This window comes from Chelonia mydas, chromosome 2, assembly GCF_015237465.2.
Source record: "Chelonia mydas isolate rCheMyd1 chromosome 2, rCheMyd1.pri.v2, whole genome shotgun sequence".
In the NCBI taxonomy this organism is placed as follows: Eukaryota; Metazoa; Chordata; order Testudines; family Cheloniidae; genus Chelonia; species Chelonia mydas.
The window spans coordinates 248351383-248371766 of NC_057850.1; the positions used below are offsets into that span (position 1 = coordinate 248351383).

The 20384-nt window shown below is 41.6% G+C and overlaps 1 protein-coding gene across 5 annotated transcripts in view; it reads right to left on the bottom strand.

The window, feature by feature from the left end:
• The window catches only part of LOC102931383 (sodium channel protein type 5 subunit alpha), a 314377-nt gene that overhangs the window by 78529 nt on the left and 215464 nt on the right, over positions 1-20384 (bottom strand). For 3 of the 5 annotated variants that reach the window (XM_043541603.1, XM_043541604.1, XM_043541606.1), the window contains 2 exons: positions 9662-9826; positions 2653-2773 (listed from right to left, as the gene is read on the bottom strand). In XM_043541603.1, coding sequence (XP_043397538.1) covers positions 2653-2773; positions 9662-9826 — 286 coding nt within the window. The remainder of the gene's footprint in view (positions 1-2652; positions 2774-9661; positions 9827-20384) is intronic. The other 2 variants (XM_043541607.1, XM_043541605.1) reach the window with 2 other exon arrangements.

Consider the following 20384-nt stretch of genomic DNA (forward strand, 5'->3'; position numbering starts at 1 on the left):
TGGATATAAACTGGTCATTGGGAAGTTTAGACTTGAAATTAGATGAAGGTTTCTAACCATCAGAGGAGTGAAGTTTTGGAATAGCCTTCCAAGGGAAGCAGTGGGGGCAAAAGGCCTATCTGGCTTTAAGATTAAACTCGATAAGTTTATGGAGGAGATGGTATGATGGGATAACATGATTTTGGTAATTAATTTATCTTTAAATATTCATGGTAAATAGGCCCACTGGCCTGTGATGGGATTTAGATGGGGTGGGATCTGAGTTACTACAGAAAATTCTTTCCTGGGTATCTGGCTGGTGAATCTTGCCCAGCTGCTCAGGGTTCAGCTGATCGCAATATTTGGGGTCAGGAAGGAATTTTCCTCCAGGGCAGATTGGAAGAGGCCCTGGAGGTTTTTCGCCTTCCTCTGTAGCATGGGGCACGGGTCACTTGCTGGAGGATTCTCTGCTCCTTGAAGTCTTTAAACCACGATTTGAGGACTTCAATAGCTCTGACATAGGTGAGAGGTTTATCGCAGGAGTGGGTGGGTGAGATTCTGTGGCCTGCGTTGTGCAGGAGGTCAAACTAGATGATCATAATGGTCCCTTCTGACCTTAGTATCTATGAATCTATGAATTTTGAAATATTGGCTAATTAAAGCTCTCTCTAAAAGTAGCCACACAATACAACTATTTGCAGCTAATATGGCTGGCTCAAACAAGCCACCCAAACTCCCAGGAAAACTGTGACCTCTGCAACCTTACAGCAGAATACTGTTTTGAGAATATTTATTATCTCCATTAATATCTGAAGGTAGAACCGCCGCCAGCAGCAGCACAGAGGTAAGGATGGCATGGTGTGGTTCTTCCAACCTTACTTCTGCGCTGCTGCCTGCAGAGCTGGGCCCTCAGTCAGCAGCCGCTGCTCTCCGGCTGCCCAGCTCTGAAGGCAGCAGCGCAGAAGTAAGGGTGGCATGGTACGGTATTGCCAACCTTCTGTGCTGCTGCTAGTGGGGTGCTGCCTTCACAGCTGGGCCCCTGGCCAATGGAAGGCGCTCTCCAGCCACCCAGCTCTGCAGGCAGCACAGAAGTAAAGGTGGCAATCCCGCAACCCTGCTAAAATAACCTTGTGACCCCCCTGCAATTCCCTTTTGCGTCAGGACCCCCAATCTGAGAAATGCTAGTCTCCCCCATGAAATCTGTACAGTACAGGGTAAAAGCACATAAAAGATCAGATTTCACAGGGGGAGACAAAATTTCATGGCCTGTGATGCGTTTTTCATGGCTGTGAATTTGGTAGGGCCCTAGTTATCTTCTAATTAAAAATTGTACCATGAAGCATGAGCAACCTTAATTCTGGCACCCCTTACTTTTGAGTGCTTGACTTTGCAACTCTAATAATGTTCTTTTAATGTAGGATTTTTGTGTGCAATTATAATTGCAACTTTTCAGTAAGGAATCGGGCTCACTGCTCACTGGCCTCAATAAGAAGCCTATTATGAGAGAATGGAAACACCACATCTAATCTACTGTATTGACTGGAATAGTTGCAGCATAGCAGCATGCTATCTTCAGTTAACTGCATTACTCTCTGACTATTGCTTTTAAGCAGAGCTGCCAAGAAAATATTTAGGTCCTAGAGACATTTGTAAGCCCTGCAGGGCTCCCTTACCTCATTCAATCATCTCTCTCACACTCAGACACATATTTTTGCTGATTTCACATGCTCTCAAATACCCTGGAAATTATCCCTGTCTGATCCCATCTGTGCTGCCCTGTTTCTGAGTATAATACTCCTTGAATTTTCAAAGGAATATAATTCATTGACTAACTAAAATTCACCTAACCGTCTTTCCCCCACAAAGAACTAATGGAACTGTGGAATCTAATTGAAAAATCAATTGGAATAGAAACTCACTTTGAGAAGAAACCATATGTGAGAGACATTTCCCTCAAAGATTTAGCTAAAGCTAAGGGCTCTCAATACAGTTGTTGTGCTTTATCCCGGCATTTCAGTGATGGGTGGAGTTTAAATTGGTAAAATGCTGGCATATTTTGATATTAAAGATGGATACATAAAAGCATTAGAATACTATCTAATATAATTTACTTGAATGCCCCGTTTGTATCATACCATCTGTCAGAGCAAAGTTAGCGAGCATGCTAATCTTAATGTCTTTTACAGTACATTTTAGTTACTTTCAAACAACAGTAAGGAGCAGCCAGGAAAATAAATACAAACCAATCCCTGGGAATCATGAACTTTCTAAGTGGTATCTACTAACCCATTACTTTCCAGTGAGCTCAGATTAGTTCTGTACCAATTCTGAGTACACACACGTCTTTGAAGACACAAAGCCAGGTCAAAACAACTTCATAAAATAAGCCGCACAGCACAAAGTATGATGCAAAAAGCCTATCAAGCTAAAAGCTGTGCAACAATTTAGGCTTCCAGTCTTATCAGGCTTTAGAAATTCACAGACAAATGTTAACAAGTAACTGCTGCCTATTGCGTATGTGTTTGGAGCATAACAGTATCTGTGAAATGAAGTGCATCAGTGAAATACTAATGCAAGTAGCCAGAACACCTTGGTGTTAATGTGGAGACATGTTTGATAGGAGAACAGGAGCATTCTCACTTTATAATCACAGTGAAGTAAGCAGGTCCTTACCTTCTGGAAAACAGTTCTCAGGTTCCATTAACTCTTCAGCCAGGTCAGGGATCTGTTCCAGTAGCTCTGCGGAATTTCCCAAATCCACTGTGCTCCCTTCAGAGAGACTGATTTCATCAAGCTTGTGGGCAACAGGGGCAAAGATGAGGAGAACAAATTGATCAATTTTCCCTTAAGGAAGCTGCTGTGCTTTGAATTCAGCTGAACAATATCTCAGCAAAGAATTATAACAGGAAAAAACTGCCATGCATTGTATATAGCATCCATCATCTGTGATAATAATTCTACCTGTTCCTCTGTGTGTTTATTGTCAGCCCATCACCATGTTATCTACAACAAAATTATTCATAAGATAAAACTTGAGAGGTATTATTTTAAAACTTCACCCATTCATTAAAACAAAGCTCTTTTTTATGACATAATCGTATCTTGAGATTTAGCATGGGAGAGCCCCTAGCAGTTTTTGTGTGACACATGTCCTTTCCTCAGACCTCATGCACTGGAACAGAGCATGCAACCCTATTATGAGGTAATGTGGTCTAGTGGTTAAGGTACTCGATTAGGAGATCTGTTTCATTCCTGGGTCTGGGAGTTTCAGAAACTTGCCCAGGGTGACACGGCCTCTCTCTACATATCAGTTCCTCATCTGTAAAATGGGGATAATAATCCCTTTTCCTGAAGCATCACCTGTCTTGTGTGTTTAGATTATTAACTCTAAAGGGCAGAGTGTGTGATATGATGTGTTGTAATAGTGCCTGTCACAATGGAGCTCCAATGCTGGCTAGGGTCTACCAGACAATACAATAATACAAAACAATAACTGTCAGGAGGCATAGGTTATTCTTTCAGTGACTCACTGTAATTTCTAATAAACCATTGAACCTATTTGAGCCTCAGTTTTTAATGCTATTATGTCCATCCATAAGATGAGATAATAATACTTACCCATGCTTGTAAAGTACTTTGAGATACTCAGGTGAAAGGTGGGATGTGTATGCAAACTATTTTTAATTAAGATGATCATGCAGTTAAACAACAGAACAACTACAACTTTAATACTTATTATTAATGTGAAAATGAGTCTTCTGCTTTCCAATGTACCATGTAAAATCTACAGCCAAATTAAAGCAGAAGCTAAAGTTGTATTAAAATGGACCAGATTGATCACTCCAGAAATGCTTACAAAATTCATCTGCAATTAATTACAACACCCCACAGGCCATAGTCTTGGACAGGGTTTACAATTCTCTGAATTCCCTGTGAAAAAGGGTTACAAACAATTAAAAAGCAGAAAAATATCATTTCGAGAGAGGGCAAAAATAAAGTTAATCACAGACTTAATTGGGCAATGCTTCTAAAAATCCCTATTCAGAATGAAAATATGAGAATGGCTCAGTGTCTAGAGACGACCAAGACTAGATGAGAACAAGAATGGAAAAAATGCTGCACCAACTTTCAGCGCAGTCAGAACCACTGGGTACCCATTCGGGAGGGATTTTATTTGCCCATTTCCCTGTTGGGTTGTAAACACAGCCAAACATGGATTGTTAAAATGCTTCCTAAGTTACATACATGACAAGACAACTTTATGATAAAGAAAGTAGAAACTCCAACTAGAAGAGAAACCATTTTGGATGTACTTCTCACCAATAGAGAGAAAGTGTCAGATTGTGAGAACAGACTCAGTTTGGTACCAGTATCCACAGGAGTTCAGCATGGGAGGAGTAAGGGATTCACAGAATGCAGCAGTACAATTGCATTAGATTTCTGGAAAGTACATACTGAAGAATTAGGAAATCTATAAGGAAGTTAATGGAGGGAGGGAGCTAGGGGGTAGCATTAAATACACCAGTGTGAAAGGCAGATGGGGAGTAGTTAAAGTAGAATAGATAGTGCTTTTGAGAAGCATTTAAAGAATAAGCAACAGCAATAGTGGCTTCAGAAGACACGGGACAAAGATCTGAGGATCTGTACGGGGAATGGAGAAGAATGGAGGCAACCACCCAAGAATCAGGAGAAAAAGAGAGGAAGGGCACGTAGGAGAAAGAAAAGACCAGCAAAAGAGACAATCGAGTTAATATTAGCCAGAAATGGGATGAAAACAATACATTTTGAAATTTCCCACAAAATAAAATGCCATTTTTTTGTTTGAAGTCAATCCAAACATTTTGCTCTGATAAAACTAAAACTTTCTGATTTTAATCCTTTAAAACTTTTTAAAATTTTTATATAAAAAAATTTCATTTCAAAAAGATATTTTGAAATGAATAATTGAAATGTTAGATTCTGAAAATGTTTAAAGAGGATATTTCAACAGTATCAAAATAGTGCATTTCATTGTTTTCCTAACAAAACTGTCAAAAAATCGACATGCTTTTCTAAACATTTCAATTTTGCCAAAAATGGCATTTTTCATTAAAAAATCATTTTTATGAAAATTCCTGACTCGTCTAGCTAAAAGGAATAAGGAGGGAAAGATATTTTCTAGAGACAAAGTAACATTTGATGAAGGAGATGTCGTTAATGACAACTCAAAAATGACGAAGATAATTATCACCTTTTCAAAATCTATGTTCAACATGAAAGATAACAGAATTCTGGCCTAGTAAGAAGTGAGGAAGATCCTGTAAAAATAATAAGTGCAAGTAAAGACAAACTGAGAACACCTGAACATACACAAATCTGCAGGTTCAGACAATATACTTTCTAGGCCACAAAGGAAATTGATAAACTTAATTAACATACCACTGACAATCATTACTGAACATTCATGGAAAAGTGGGAAGAGACAAGAAGACTACACAACAGCAAATATAGTCTTGAGCTTTGAAGAATGGAAAGGAGAACTATCCTGGCAATTGCCATTCATTAAGTCTTTGTTTGTAGATCTTTATTAAAGTAATGGAATAAATATTAAGAGAGCAAAATAAGTAAACTCCTAGACGATAATGGAACCATGAACTGTAGATAGATTTATAAAGGCTTAAGGGTGGATTCTCTAGACCATCAAGGCCACCGTGTACCACAGCATTGTAAAATGGCTTTGGGCTGGAGAATTCCCTTTACTGGCATACTGCTGGGATAGCTGTCACCTCCTGTGCCAGCTGCCCTGGCATAAGGAGAAAGAGAAGGCATGTCAGGGTCAGGGCATGAATGGCGGAGACTTGGCAGAACAGAACTCTGCTATGCCAGATCTTCCACTGGGGTAAGGTCTCCCCTAAAGACCACTAGGGATATATCTATGTTGGAATAAAAGACTTGTGGCACGGCCGTGGCTACCCTAGGTCAGCTGACTTTGGTTGGCAGGACTTGGGCTGTGGGGCTAAAAATAGCTGTGTAGATTGAGGTGAGGGAGTATTTTTCCCTCGGGCTAGAGCCTGAGCTCTGGGACCCCATGAGCGGGGAGGATCCTAGAGTCCAGGTTCCAGCCAGAGCCCAAACAACTTCACAGCAATTTTACAGCCCCGCAGCCAGTCTCACCAGCCTGCGTCAGCTCAGGCAAAGGCTCAGGACACTGTGGTCAAGGGGCACCATAGTCAAGAGACAAGGAATGGGGCAAGCCTACGGTGGGAAGCCATGGAAGGGAGCTCAGAGCAATTTGGGGTGGGAGCCCAGGGAGTCAGCAGGGGCCAGGGATAATGGGGGGATTGATGGGGAGGCACTGGGGCCTAGGGCTATGAGGGTGGAGCCCAGGGAGGCAGTGGGTCCAGGGAACAGGGGAGATGGCCGGGGGGGGGGGGAGCTGGGGCAGGCATCAGGGACGAGGGGTGGGGAGCCTGGGGATGCAGCAGCGGCCGGGGCGCCAAAATGCAAGTTCTTTCAGGGTGTCAGGATGCCCAACTCCCATTGAAAGTTGATGGACATCCTGAAATCCCAGTCTTATTTCACAAAATTAGTGGATGGCAGGAAAATGGCAGATACAACACATGAATCTTAGTAAAGCATCTGATTCAGTGTCACACAAAAGTCTACTCTTAACATTAATTCTAATCAGTGTTAGGTCCAGCCTTATCTTTGTGAATGATGCAGAAGAGGGACTGAACAGTAAAATTACTAGACTGTATTAAACTGGAAGGAGTGGTGACCTGCAGTAAGGACAGAGGAAGAGAGATTAGAAACATTGATGGAAAACGAGGCTGGTCTTGGAAAAGTACAAACCAGGATATCTAGGGAAAAGATACCTGAAGTACAGATATTCAGTGGAAAGAAGAAACATGGACCCCTGTGACTCCAAGATATACCTGTAGTAACAGCGGAAAGCAAATCAGACATGAGTTTATAGTGGGATATAGCAATGCAGAAGACCTATGTGGTTTTGGACTGCATACACAGAAACATAATGTCTTAACGTCAGGGGTAATATTTATTCTCTATGCAGATGTTGGGTTCCTATACCTGGAATACTGTGCTAGTTCTGGGTATCTCAACACCAAAATGAGATAAATAAGGAGTTGAAAGAAAAACAACAAAATGATTAGTGGGATGGAGGGCTTGGTTGAAGGAATGATTAAGCAAGATAATTAATATGTGTAGCTTAGTTAAGTGTAGACTAAATGGTGTGTGTGTGTGTGTGGGGGAGTTATAAATGTATTCTAAAATTTAAAAAGTATTAATTCATGAAAGAAGAGGAATGATTTATGATAGTGCAAATGACTAATGAGATGAAATTCAGATAGGCAAAATTTAGGCTAGCTATCAGGAAAACATTCCTGCCAATGAGATCTACTAGGCTGGGGAACAGTCTGCTTTGGGAAATGGTGAAATCCCAGTTGCTTGAGACATTTAAAGATAGACAGGACAATATTCAATAGCGAAGATTAATTAGATCATCCTAACAGGTCTTTTCCATCTCCAGCATCAATGATTCTATTTCTCAAATGCCTCTGACAGTTCATATGACATTAATTTTTAATCATATAATTTATTCTTTACTGACATCAACATTGTTTTATTCCCAGCACATTCAATGTTTCTTATGACTTCCTCTTACTGAATGAATCACTGAAAATCCTCTCTCTTGGGCCTAACAAATCTGTTAAGAGACTTTCTAACAATTACTTACTTTATATGGCTACTCACAAGTTCCTAGGACATTTATCAGATAGATCAACTTGTCCTTATTTGCCCTATGAGACCTCACAGAGATTATTTGTGAAGAGTAGGACTCTAGGCATTTAATGTCCATGCAGACTCCAACCTTCAAAAATAGCATCCTTTGGGCTTTACTCTTTAATGCTGGAATTCACAGCCTGATGTGAACTTCCGCTTGATTTCCAGTGTTCCATGGAATACTGCCATGTTTCTCCACCTCTTTTCGAGTAGCCACAAATAGAAACAGTTGTATTTTACTAGATGAAGATGGTATTTGTATTCTGGGACCCATTTAAAGGTGAGGGAGGAAATGGGGATTATTGTTTTATCACCATGTTGCTGAATATATCACAGCTAGAATGTTCCAATAGAATCATAGCATTTCATTCCAAAATTAACAAAGGACATCATTTTCCAATTTCCTACTTTAGTGCAAGTTTCTTTCTCTGTAGAGAAATTAAAACCTACAGTTTAGGTGGGGGGGGGGAGCAGAAAAAACAACAGACTAACACAATGTAAACCTGAAATTATGTTCTCACTATTAGGTGACATGCAGAAGGCTTCATTCCTCACACCAAACAATTCCAGAGACAGACTTACATCTTCAGCCAATGGTATCTCTAGATCTTTTTAGCTTGTGATCTTACATCCTTTAAAATGTATTTTTTCCCTGAGTTTAGAATATCAATTGTTTCTGAGTCTCCTTCTTTTTAAATTCAGGGCCCTTTTAATCTGGGGATGAGGGTTCAAATGAAAAGATGAGTATTATTCTAACTAAACAGTGTAAATATCTCTAATTTAAATGTTTTTATGACTAGTGAATTTTCTAGTCACAATATTACAAGTAGGAATCAATGTGTGTAGAAAGAATGAACTGGCTCAGCGAATGTTCCATGCTTCCTGGAATACCACAGAAATCCTTCCCTGTGACCTTTGCTAGGTTCAGACTCTATAAGTATTTTATGTTGGGGGTGGGGAACAGTCACTTTTTGCAAGCATGGACCTTAAAATTATGCCTTTTTGAACAACTTTCTTTCCCTTCTTCCAGTTCAGTTCCCACGGAACTCTAGTGGTCCCTACCTTCAAACAACTTTAGAACTACGAAAATAATACCTCTCAAAACATGGAATTCCAGATTTCAAATAGAACACAACACCAATTGACCTAACTATTATATCAGATGTTAAATTCATATGGAAAAAAAGCAAATAGGTAATCAGCATATTTGGACTTTAAAGCACTGGTGTCACCTAGTGTATTGAAACAATTTGTCAGTATTTTTGTTCTGTTATTGACTGTCAGACTTCATGCAATACCACAGTAATGCTACCAAACTCATGAAGTAATTTGCATATCTCCCAGAGAAGACTGAGAGGCAGTTGGAAACCCATACTTTGGCTGACACCAACTGAATTACACCAGGGATTACTATTTATTTATTATTTGTGCGCTAGGTGCTTAAATTGTCATAGCTGTGTGTTGGCTCTGCAGTGCTAAAAGGAACAAAAACTTATTTTAATCCAATGAAATCAGCAGACATGCCTCTGACTGCATCCAAGAAACAGCTCTTTGTTTACATAGTCACTTTTCAGAAGGGAACAGCATGCACCTCAGATCCTAAAGCCACAGATGGTAACACTACAGTTTCTTCTATGGTTGCATTTCTTGATACCACTTGGATAACAGTGGCAAATATTTTTATTTTTAATGCATTTTCCAAGTTCTTCAGTGTTTTTATAAAGAACCTCTGCTCCTTTATCAAGGCTACCAAAGCTATTACCTATTATTTCTTCCTTGCCATTGGAGAGGTTCTTTGTTTTTTCAAACCAAATAAACCCACCTTAAACTCTATCGCATGCACTATTATCTTGGTCTACTGATTGCATGCAATATCAGGTAGGAAAGTTGTTTCTGTTACCTCTTTTTGCCCTAGTAGTAGTGGTGGTGGCGGTGGTGGTGGCAGCTCAACCTTCAATTGTTTATCCACGTACAACTCACTTAACTCCTCACAAATCTCAGAGGTCTGACTCCGGACTCCTGGGCTTTTGCATTGCTGTCCCTTTAGTTGCAGCTGTTTTTCCTGCTGGAGATAATCCTAGATATATTTATTTTCTTGTTCTTTGGTAGCATGCTTATTTCTTAAGCAGAACTCCTCAGCTAGAACTATACTCCCTGAGGGATGACAATTGAAGGCAAAATGGCAAGCAACAAGATTACACATGCTTATGCTGTAATTTTTGAGGTTTATCAATTGTATATGTTAAGATGCTTTGCTGTAAAAAAAAAAAAAAATGGGGGCACCCTTCTTCTCAGGCATGTTGTTAGAGGGAGGAATTGTCCTACAATCTTGTCCATTTTCAGTCTCTATTTTTTGTGAGAGAATTTATCTCCCGTGACTGAAAAGAACACAAAGAGGTGCTTTAAGTTCAGCCAAATAATCAAGAGATGCAATCTGCAGTCACAAAATCAGGCAGCAGTACTTAGGTTATGTCTACACTACAGACCTTATAGGGGAACATCTCTACTGCTGCAGCTGCGACACTGTAAGGTCTCCCATGTAACCACTCTATGCAGATGGGGGAGAGCTCTCCTGTCGGCATAATTACAATAACCCCCAACAAGTGGCAGTAGCTATGTGGGCATAGTGCTGTCCACACCGGCGCTTTCCTTGGTAAAACTAATGTTGGCCAGGGGTGTGTTTTTTCACACCCTCGACTAAGAAAAGTTTTACTGACAAAAGTGCTAGACAGCCTTAGTGTAAGCACTGAAAGTAGGTAAGCCTGCAATATTCTATAGTACAATACACATCTGTACTTAAGGGTAGAAAGAAAACCACATGAAAAGAAGGAAAGATACAAATTTAAGAAGAAGGAAACCCACAGAACATCGAAAAAGATAAAACAATCTTAAAACAGACGATGGGGAAGCATAACCTTCTCCCATTGTGGCCAGCTTTCCGTTATCATTGTTTCTACATAGGCCCCAATTCATGAACAAATTTAAACACATGCCTAAGTCTACCCCTATTCAGCAAAGCATTTAAGTACATTCTGGAGCCCAGTAAAATCAATGGGACTTAACCACATACTTAAAGTTACACACACGCTCAGATGCTTTGCTGAACAGGATGGACTACTTAATCAGAGCCCCAATTCTGAATGAAACTGAATGCCATATTCTGCCAACAGTTACTACTTGGCATAGTGCTTACTACTACAAGTAGTGCATTAAATTCTGACACTTATTAGCAGGTGTAATGATTACTATTGCTGAATTCTATATTGCTCAGAGTACTAAGAATTATGCCAGGTGGTGTTTGTAGGATTGGTCCCTAAATTTGTAAGGCTAGATGTGTATAAATCAGCATAGCTTCATTGATTTACACCAGCTGAGAATCTAGCCTGTAACTCCAACAGCTTAACAAAGTATTACCATACTTCATGTCATTACTGCCGCTGCTACTAAAATATTAATAAAGCTCAAGATGATTTCAAAGACTTGTGCTGAAATACTTAAAGAGTTACTTTCATGCTGAGAAAAAAATTACAAGTGTAACTGGATTTTAACAATAATGTTTTAAACAAGTTTCTCTGTCCCCTCCCTCCCCCCAAGTCCCTTCCTTGATTCTACAGCTACCTCACTGCAGGAGGCAGCAGAAGAGGTGTGAGGAGAAAAATCTCGTATTCAAACTATAACTATCTGAAATAACACTGGAGAAAAAGAGAGTGGTTGGTTAAGTAAATTGCTTCTCATACAAATGTTCTCAGAATGTCAAGTTTGTACCGGTCCTTTCAAATGTCTTTCTGCTTTCATAGCAAATTAATTTTAAATTAAATTACTGGTTTCCTGCTTCAGAGGGCATGAGGTCTAATGTATATTTTAACTTTAATAAATTAAATTATGCATGACCAAATCTGTACCCTGTGCTTAAGAATATACTACATAAAATTGCCAGGCACAGCTCAGCACCAGTACACACAGGCCAAAGAGTGCTCCCTAATCACTGGATTACAGATTTGTCTTAGTCAGAAAGTTACATGCCTAAAAGTATATCTTTAAAAACTGTAAAATACACAGGGGAGAGGCTAATATGCAAAGCACACTGTACACAAGTAAGGCACTCAGCCATAAAAGGTTTTTTAATGCAATGTGCATGCAATTTAGCACCAAGTAATCTTAGTGGCAGAGTATTGGTTATAGCACTAGAACAACAGAAACAATTGTTTCATGTTGAAAGTTTAGTGTAAACTGGGTGATATCTCAAGTTCATTTATACATTAAAGATTATGCACCCATAGACATGAGAAATTGTGAAGTGTCTGAGAACAAACTGTGTGACTCCGTTGATCTGAAGAACATTATAATTGTCAAGTAATTATTACCTTGCATAGCTAAGACAAAGTCAATCAAAATTTTTTCACTATTTACTAACTGCCAGGGCTGGCATCATGATCTAGGGACTCTTCCCATGAGATTAGTCTTTAAGAACTTCAAACCCAATCCCCTCTTGTCCACGACATTCACAATGACATGTGATGACGTGATGTCAGTTACGAGTGATGATGTTATTGTGTAGTGCCAAAGCTGTCCCATAGGGACAAAATTCCATCGTGTTGTGATACTACATCAGGATGGAACATCATTACAATGCACTTTTTGATTTGTTTTGCAAGCTACACTTGAGGGGAAGACCTGTGGAAATAATAGCCTCTCCCATGAATCTGAGGATAGCTGGCAATCCCATTCTGAGTATCAGGGAATGATATGAGCTTCAAGTATTGCAAGTAACTGATGCCGGCCCTGGTAAACCCATTTTCATTTGGTATGACCTCCCCCATTTCCAGTACACATTGCAGGGTCATCAAAGCTTCATCATTGGTTCCAAAGAGCGACCAAGGTGTATTTATTTTATTTTGTTCAACGTGGGACTGTTTTTAGTTTTGTTTTGATTCTAGACAATCTGTTCTTCTGGCATGAGCAGCATTAGATTTATCTCCAGTAAAGCTCCACACTGTGGGTGGTTTATGTAATTTGCTTTTACTTTTTTGTGTCAAGTGCTGAGCTGTCACAGCAATATGCATTATGTTAATATTTATCGATTCAGTTGTTTTATTCATTTATAACGTAAAAACATAAAGCAACACAAAAACCTTCATGCAGGGCCGAAGCAAAGCATAAGAAAATTAAACAATTGCTTATGGTCCCGAGCAGCTCAAGGGGGACCCCTATTCACTTTTTATTATATGTGATATGGGGAGCCCCAAAATATTCCTGCTCAGGGCCCCGAATGGGCTAGCACCATGCTTTCATGCATAAAGATGGAGGGTAGGGTTGCCAACTTTTTAAATGGCAAAAAACCGAACACCCCTGCCCCGCCCCCGCCCCGTCCCTTCTCCAAGGCTCCGGCCCCGCTTGCTCCATCCCCCCTTCCTCTGTCACTCGCTCTTCCCCACCCTCACTCATTTTCACCAGGCTGGGGCAGGGGGTTGGGATGCAGGAGGGGTGTAAGGGCTCTGGCTGGGAGTGCGGGCTCTGGGGTGGGGCCAGGGATGAGGGGTTTGAGGTGGGGGACAGGGTTCCGGGCTGAGAAAGGTGGGTGGGGTGCGTAGCGGGGTTTGGGTTCTGAGGTGGGGCTGAGGGGTTTGGGGTACAGGAGGGGACTCTGGGCTGGGGCATGGGGTTGGGTGCGTGGGAGGGGGTGAGGGCTCTGGCTGCAGATGTGGGCTCTGGGTTGGGGCCGGGGACGAGGAGTTTGGGGTGTAAGAGGGTGCTCAGGGCTGAGGCAGGGTGTTGAAGTGTGGAGTCCTGGCGGCACTTACCGTGGCTCCCAGGAAGCAGTTGCCAGGTCCCTGCAGTTCCTAGGCATATGGGCGGCCAGGGAGGCTCCGCGCACTGCCCTCACGCTCGCAGGCACTGCTCCCACAGCTCCCATTGGTTGCGGTTCCTGGCCAACGGGAGCTGCGAAGCCGGCACTAGAGGAGGGGGCAACACACACAGCCTCCCTGGCCGCCCATGCGCCTAGGGGCTGCAGGGAGGACCTGGCGGCCGCTTCAGGGAGCATTGCAGAGCTAGTGCAGGCAGGGAGCCTGGCCTTATCCTGGGCCTCCGCTGCACCGCCAACCAGACTTTTAACGGCCCAGTCGGCAATGCCGACTGGAGCTGCCAAGGTCCCTTTTTGAGCAGGCATTCCACTCGAAAACCAGACACCTGGCAACCCTAATGGCAGGTTAGGAGATGCAGGCACATGCATCATCCCCTTCACCTTTAGAGATTTGAGTTTAAACCAGTGATATGCACATCTCAAAACCTTTGGTTTCTGTTCTCATTTCTAGTCCTGGTTTTAGGTCTTTGGTCCCTATATAACAAGACGTGACCCATTATGTTTTATTTACAATTAAACCACTGAGTAGAATGAAACCAAGCCAATACACTTGTAGCTGATTACAACACTAGAAAAACAGAAACAATGGTTTTATGTTGAAACTGTAGTGTAATCTGGGGGAGTGGGGGGGGTGTCCGAAGTTCATTTGTGTCTGGATCCAGCTGCCTGTTGCTGACACAAATAAATACGGAGGAACCATCATTGCACCTGACTCTGGAATGCACATGTGTAGAAGTGAAAATGGTTAATTTTCACAGACTCAAAGTGGGGGTTAGTGCTAATTCCTGGCCTCTGTAAAAAGACTCACTGCTGGCAAAACAAAACAAATAGTAGTCACCATCAAGGATTCATTTTATTCCTTCCCAATGGAAATACAAGGTTTCTAGCATGTGCACACAAAGTTAGAAAGACAAACAATTCCATGTCATATTTTTCAGAGGTGAGCTACTAAAACTGATTTTCTCAATAGGTCACTCACTGCTGGTCTGATCATGACTCTGGCTATGCTCATGCTCCCTGACTACTCTGACCAGGCTACTCCCAGGTGGCTACTCCCAGGTGATACCAGGTGGCTACTCCCTCTCCCAAGCAGGTGGGTGGACAGGGGTGACAAGTAGATACAACCTTCTGTGCACATGCACGCACACACCCCACAACTTGCAGGCCAGCACTGCTGAGCTGACATGGAGAGGCATGTAAACTGGACCAGGAAAAGGGTTGGCTCAGCTTATTTCCCCAGTGGAACAAGGCAGAAACAGGGACTGATTTGTGACTCTCCTGGGTCAGGGCAACTACAAACTGCCCTTTACTCAGAACACATTGCAAAGTGCTAATCTAGCCCTTTGCACCGAGGGTGAAATTTACCCCTGTGCAAATGGCCAGCACCAGGCCTATATACACTTAAGTCTAACTGAAGACCTATTTTGAGAGCTTAAATGGGATTTATATAGAGTATGGGGTTTGCGCTGGCATTTCAGGAATGCACAGCACCCCTTGAGATGGTCAAGAATTAAAATACCCGGATAATTGTAAGAAGTTTTCAAATGGTCGTGTCATTACTGTCGGAAGAGGATACTGCCAATAATGACATCACAACTTTAGCCAATGCAGGATGGCTGACATGACATCACTGTTTTGCTGGAGGAACACAAGTCAGCATGCCAGTAATTAATGATTTAATGACTGGCAGGTCATTTTAACCCGCAAGGCCTTCAAATAGTCAGCCTTTGAATGTGTAAAATTTAATAATAGGAGGGACTGAATAGCTAAAAACACCGATAATGGAACATGGAGGCTTCATTGTACCTGGCCCAGTTCAGCAGTGATCAAATATAGGTATTATATCATGGTTGTTTACAGGGCTATATGAAATAGTGGAGATGTCTGCCCTTTCCAAGTGGACAGCTATGGATATCATGATTGGCACCATTCCTTTGCAACAATTTGCACCCAGTAATTGGGCACCCTTCCTCATCAGAAAGGCCAAGAATTAAATGATAATGAAAACCAAACTACCATCTATCTAACTCTTAGCTGTGGGGATAAGTAAAGCAGTGCAGATTTCTGCTGCTGTGTAAGGAAGTTTGCATTGCGTCCTATATGTAGCTGTTGTGGAGGTCCAGTAAATAGAAGACTGCACTCTGGAGAGCTGTCAGACAAGCACCTTTCAGAAAGGCTAAATTTGCTTTTTAAAAGAGCCTACAAAAATGTGGGTTAAAAAAGGAGAGAAATAAATTACAATGAACCAGAGATCCTACCAATAGATGTTCACTATGGCCAGCACCAAACACATATGGATCAGTATGACTGATAAGAGGAAAGGAGGGTTGGTAGTAAGCTCTTGGTTTTAATTGTATACATAAGAGTACCATCCCATCCACACTTGAAGAATCACATCAGTAAAGCAGAGCTGCTACTCCCAAATTATATGAAAAAGCAGAATAAAACCAGCAATTATATCGTACCACAGGGGAATTGTAATGCACAGAGAGAGTAATCACTCTCCATTGTGTTTGTTCAAACGTATCCTTCATCAGACAGATAACTGTATCTACCGTACATTGAGCAAGAATAGATGAAGTTCTGGCTCAGGCTTGTTGCAGTGTAGGGCTAATCACACATATTGTAAAGGAGGCCAAAGGCTGTCACAGAGAGAGGACATGAAAATGGCAAAGGAAAGCACTGCCTGGGCAAATGAGGTTCTGGGAGAAGGAATGTATCCATAAGTAGGTTTGATTGACTCATTCAGCATGGGCCACAAGGAAACTATTGTAAAAAAAAAAAAAAAAAAAAAGAACCAAAAGGTAGAAATTTAAGTTGCCCAGGCGTTATCGAAGGGTTTCCTACTTCTCCCTTACATACTATCCAATCCATCACTCCACTTGAATAACTATGCTTCTGCACACACAAGGGCTACCCCAAGACAGCGCATCTTGCAGTCAGGGGAACAAATTCACTCCCACACCACAAATAAACAGTTAGAGCTTGGGGGTGCCATGGTGCTTTGAGGCACAGTCCTGCCTTGGGGCGTGTTATGCCACCTTCTGGAGCTCACCAGCACAGAGGGTAAAAACTATTTCCCCATGCTAATTTTCCCCCTACTGTTACTCATACCTTCTTGTCAACTGTTTGAAATGGGCCATCCTGATTATCACTACAAAAGTTTTTTTCCCCTCCTGCTGATAATAGCCCACCTTAATTGATTAGTCTCATTAGAGTTGGTATGGCAACACCCGTTTTTTCATGTTCTCTGTATAAATATATCTTCCTATTGTATTTTCCACTGCATGCATCTGAAGAAGTGGGCTTTAGCCCATGAAAGCTTATGCCCAAATAAATGTGTTAGTCTCTAAGGTGCCACAAGTACTCCTCGTTCTTTTTGCTGATACAGACTAACACGGCTACCACTCTGAAACCAGCACACAGGGGAGGCTCGCTCACTGACACACCCATTTATGTGGGCCAGCTTATGCTCTCTGTGGTGCAGTTTACTCCCACTATAATGACAGGTTTCAGAGCATGCATCCGATGAAGTGAGCTGTAGCTCACGAAAGCTCATGCTCAAATAAACTGGTTAGTCGCTAAGGTGCCACAAGTATTCCTTTTCTTTTTACTCCCACTGTGATTCCATGGATCTGCTTCCTCCCTACCCCCTCTGAGGGTCTCAGTGCCTTTGAGGGAGCATAGAAGGAGTAGTCCCAGTGCTTTAATGAGCCTCTGGACTGTAATTGTACCTGCCTGTTCTGTGGGCTAAGCAAGGAGGGAGGAAATATAGGAAATAAGGAATGGTCTAGGGAAGGTAGGCTGGGAACTTCAGTTCTCTGTGTCTCACTGCAAGAATATGGAGACATGAAATGAAATTAAGAGGTGGAAAATTCGAAGTGGATAAAAGTGAATACTTTTTACACAACCCAAAATTAGTCTGTGGAACTCATTGCCACAAGGTATCTCAAGGTCAAGTTCAGCAGGATTTTAAAAATGGATTAGACACACACACCCCCAGAGAGAGAGAGAGAGAGAGAGGGGAGAGAAAGAACAAGGGTATCCCGAGTCATATTAATAAAATATTAAAAAATAAGAACGAGCTTTGGAAGTGATATAATCCCTCATAATTCAGGGTTATGAGGAAACTTTCCCTGAGGACAGGATATCCCATAACTGTCACTGAAAAGTTTCTTGTACCTTCCTCTGAAACATCTGGTACTGGGGACTTTTGGTGAGAAGGGAAGCAGAGTAGATGGAGCACTAATCTAATCTAGTTCAACAATTCTTATATACCACTCTCCCCATTGTTCATCTGTGCAAAGGCCAGATACAATCTGTCCCAAAGGAAGTAGGAACAATTTACTCATAATTAGAAACTGCTGGTCACATATTCTATGTGATTTGGTTTTTAAAAAGATGACATCATGCACAACTTTAGCTGGAACATGGTTTATAAAAAGAAACAGATAAGCATATCGCTAAATGATGCAGAAGAAGCAGCTCAGATACCAGCTTTGAGCTGTGCTGGTGAGCTCCAAATGTAGGCTTGTTATGTAGCACACAATTAATACTCATCTGTAAAGTCAGTGGGTCAAATTCTGCCCTCAGGTAATATGCACAGGACACCCAATAGTGTTCTGTTGTACTGGTGTGTGTCTGGAGTAACTCCGCTGAAGTCAATTAAGTCCTTACTCTGGATTTACACCAGTGTAGCTAAGGGCAGAAGTTGGCCCATTGACTACATGGGTGCATGTATTGGAGGGCAGAATTTGGTCACTAAATCATCTCTAAACAATTTTTTTCCCTGAAAGTCACTGGGACAATTCACATATTTGTGGCTAGATTGTGATACACTTACTCATACTAAACAGTACCTTATTCCATGAGTAGTCAGCATGAGCCAGAGTATAAGAATGTATACTTATCTGCTAATCTGCTAATAATGCTAATCTGGCCCTTAAACATCAAGGCAGTTAAAGCTGGTCAGATCCTCAGCTGACGTAAATTGTCATAGTTCTGCTGAAGTCAGTCCAGCTGAGAATCTATCCTATTGTTTTTCAGTTTTTGGGTATTGGAGAAGATCATATCTAAAACTTCTGAGGGTACCTATCATCCCAGCCACAGCTGAACTAACAGCACAAGATACGGATCCTTTGCCAAATGCCTTCCCCCAGGAAAGCAAATAGAACACTTTTGCAATGCTCTATCTCAGATTAATCCAGAACATTTAAAGAGCTTGAACTCTGGCCTGGAAAAGTAGAGAGTATTAATTCTAAACGCTCAGTCTTAGTTGGTCTAAGAACCTTTTCCACACCCAGCAGCACATTGTCCATAATCAAATAGTTTCATTCTTCTAAGAGTTCAGTTTTAAAATTAGTCTGAATAGGAGAACTTGGCAAAGGGATACACTGCCAAAGTTAATTTCTCCTGTTATCAATTCAAAAGGCTTAAATAGGCAGCGAAAGTGTTTCATAAGTGTTCACTCTTCGGAGTTCAAACTAATACCTTTTGCTAAATTGCATCCTGATGTTTAATCACTAGACACTTTATATTTCTTTCGGTGATTGGGATCTCTCCACAATATAATATGGGGAATTCAAACAAATGGGCTCCTCCAATGTAAGTTTCAGTTCTGGAAGATTGTTGTACTTCTAAAGTTCACCTAGAAATACAATGTGCCTTAAGAGAGTGACTGAAATAACCACAGATTTTTCAGTCAGTTAAGGCTTTAATATTTCTGTCATCATCAAGAATGCCTCGTGCTATGACATCCAATAATGACAAAACATCTGACTGGCTTTTAGTTGTCATTACCTTCAATTTAGATATTTTGGATTTATTATCAGACATGACAATTTCAAACTCTCTCTCTCTCTCATGCATACACACACACATATATCTCTGGGCCTGGGAAGTAAGTCATTTTATAACTGGACCAAAAATGTTGAGTTGCAGTGTATTTTTTACCAAAGGGAGAAACTGAGAATGCTCATTTCGGCGCAGCATTTTGTTGGGGGGTGGAGGGGATATGGATACTAGGAAATGGCACACAATAGACCGTGACTGACATGTAGTCCAAGATCTGAGCACTTGCCCAAATAAATCATAGAATCATAGAATATCAGGGTTGGAAGGGACCTCAGGAGGTCATCTAGTACAATCCCCGATCAAAGAAGGACCAATCCCCAACTAAATCATCCCAGCCAAGGCTTTGTCAAGCCTGACCTTAAAAACCTCAAGGGAAGGAGATTCCACCACCTCCCTAGGTAATGCATTCCAGTGTTTCACCATCCTCCTAGTGAAAAAGTTTTTCTTAATATCCAAACTAAACCTCCCCCGCTGCAACTTGAGACCATTACTCCTTGTTCTGTCATCTGCTACCACTGAGAACAGTCTGGATCCATCTTCTTTGGAACCCCCTTTCAGGTAGTTGAAAGCAGCTATCAAATCCCCCCCATTCTTCTCTTCTGCAGACTAAACAATCCCAGTTCCCTCAGCCTCTCCTCATAAGTCATGTGCTCCAGTACCCTAATCATTTTTGTTGCCCTCCGCTGGATGCTTTCCAATTTTTCCACATCCTTCTTGTAGCGTGGGGCCCAAAACTGGACACAGTATTTCAGATGAGGCCACACCAATGTCGAATAGAGGGGAACGATCATGTCCCTCGATCTGCTGGCAATGCCCCTACTTATACATCCCAAAATGCCATTGGCCTCCTTGGCAACAAGGGCACGCTGTTGACTCATATCCAGCTTCTCGTCTACTGTAACCGTTA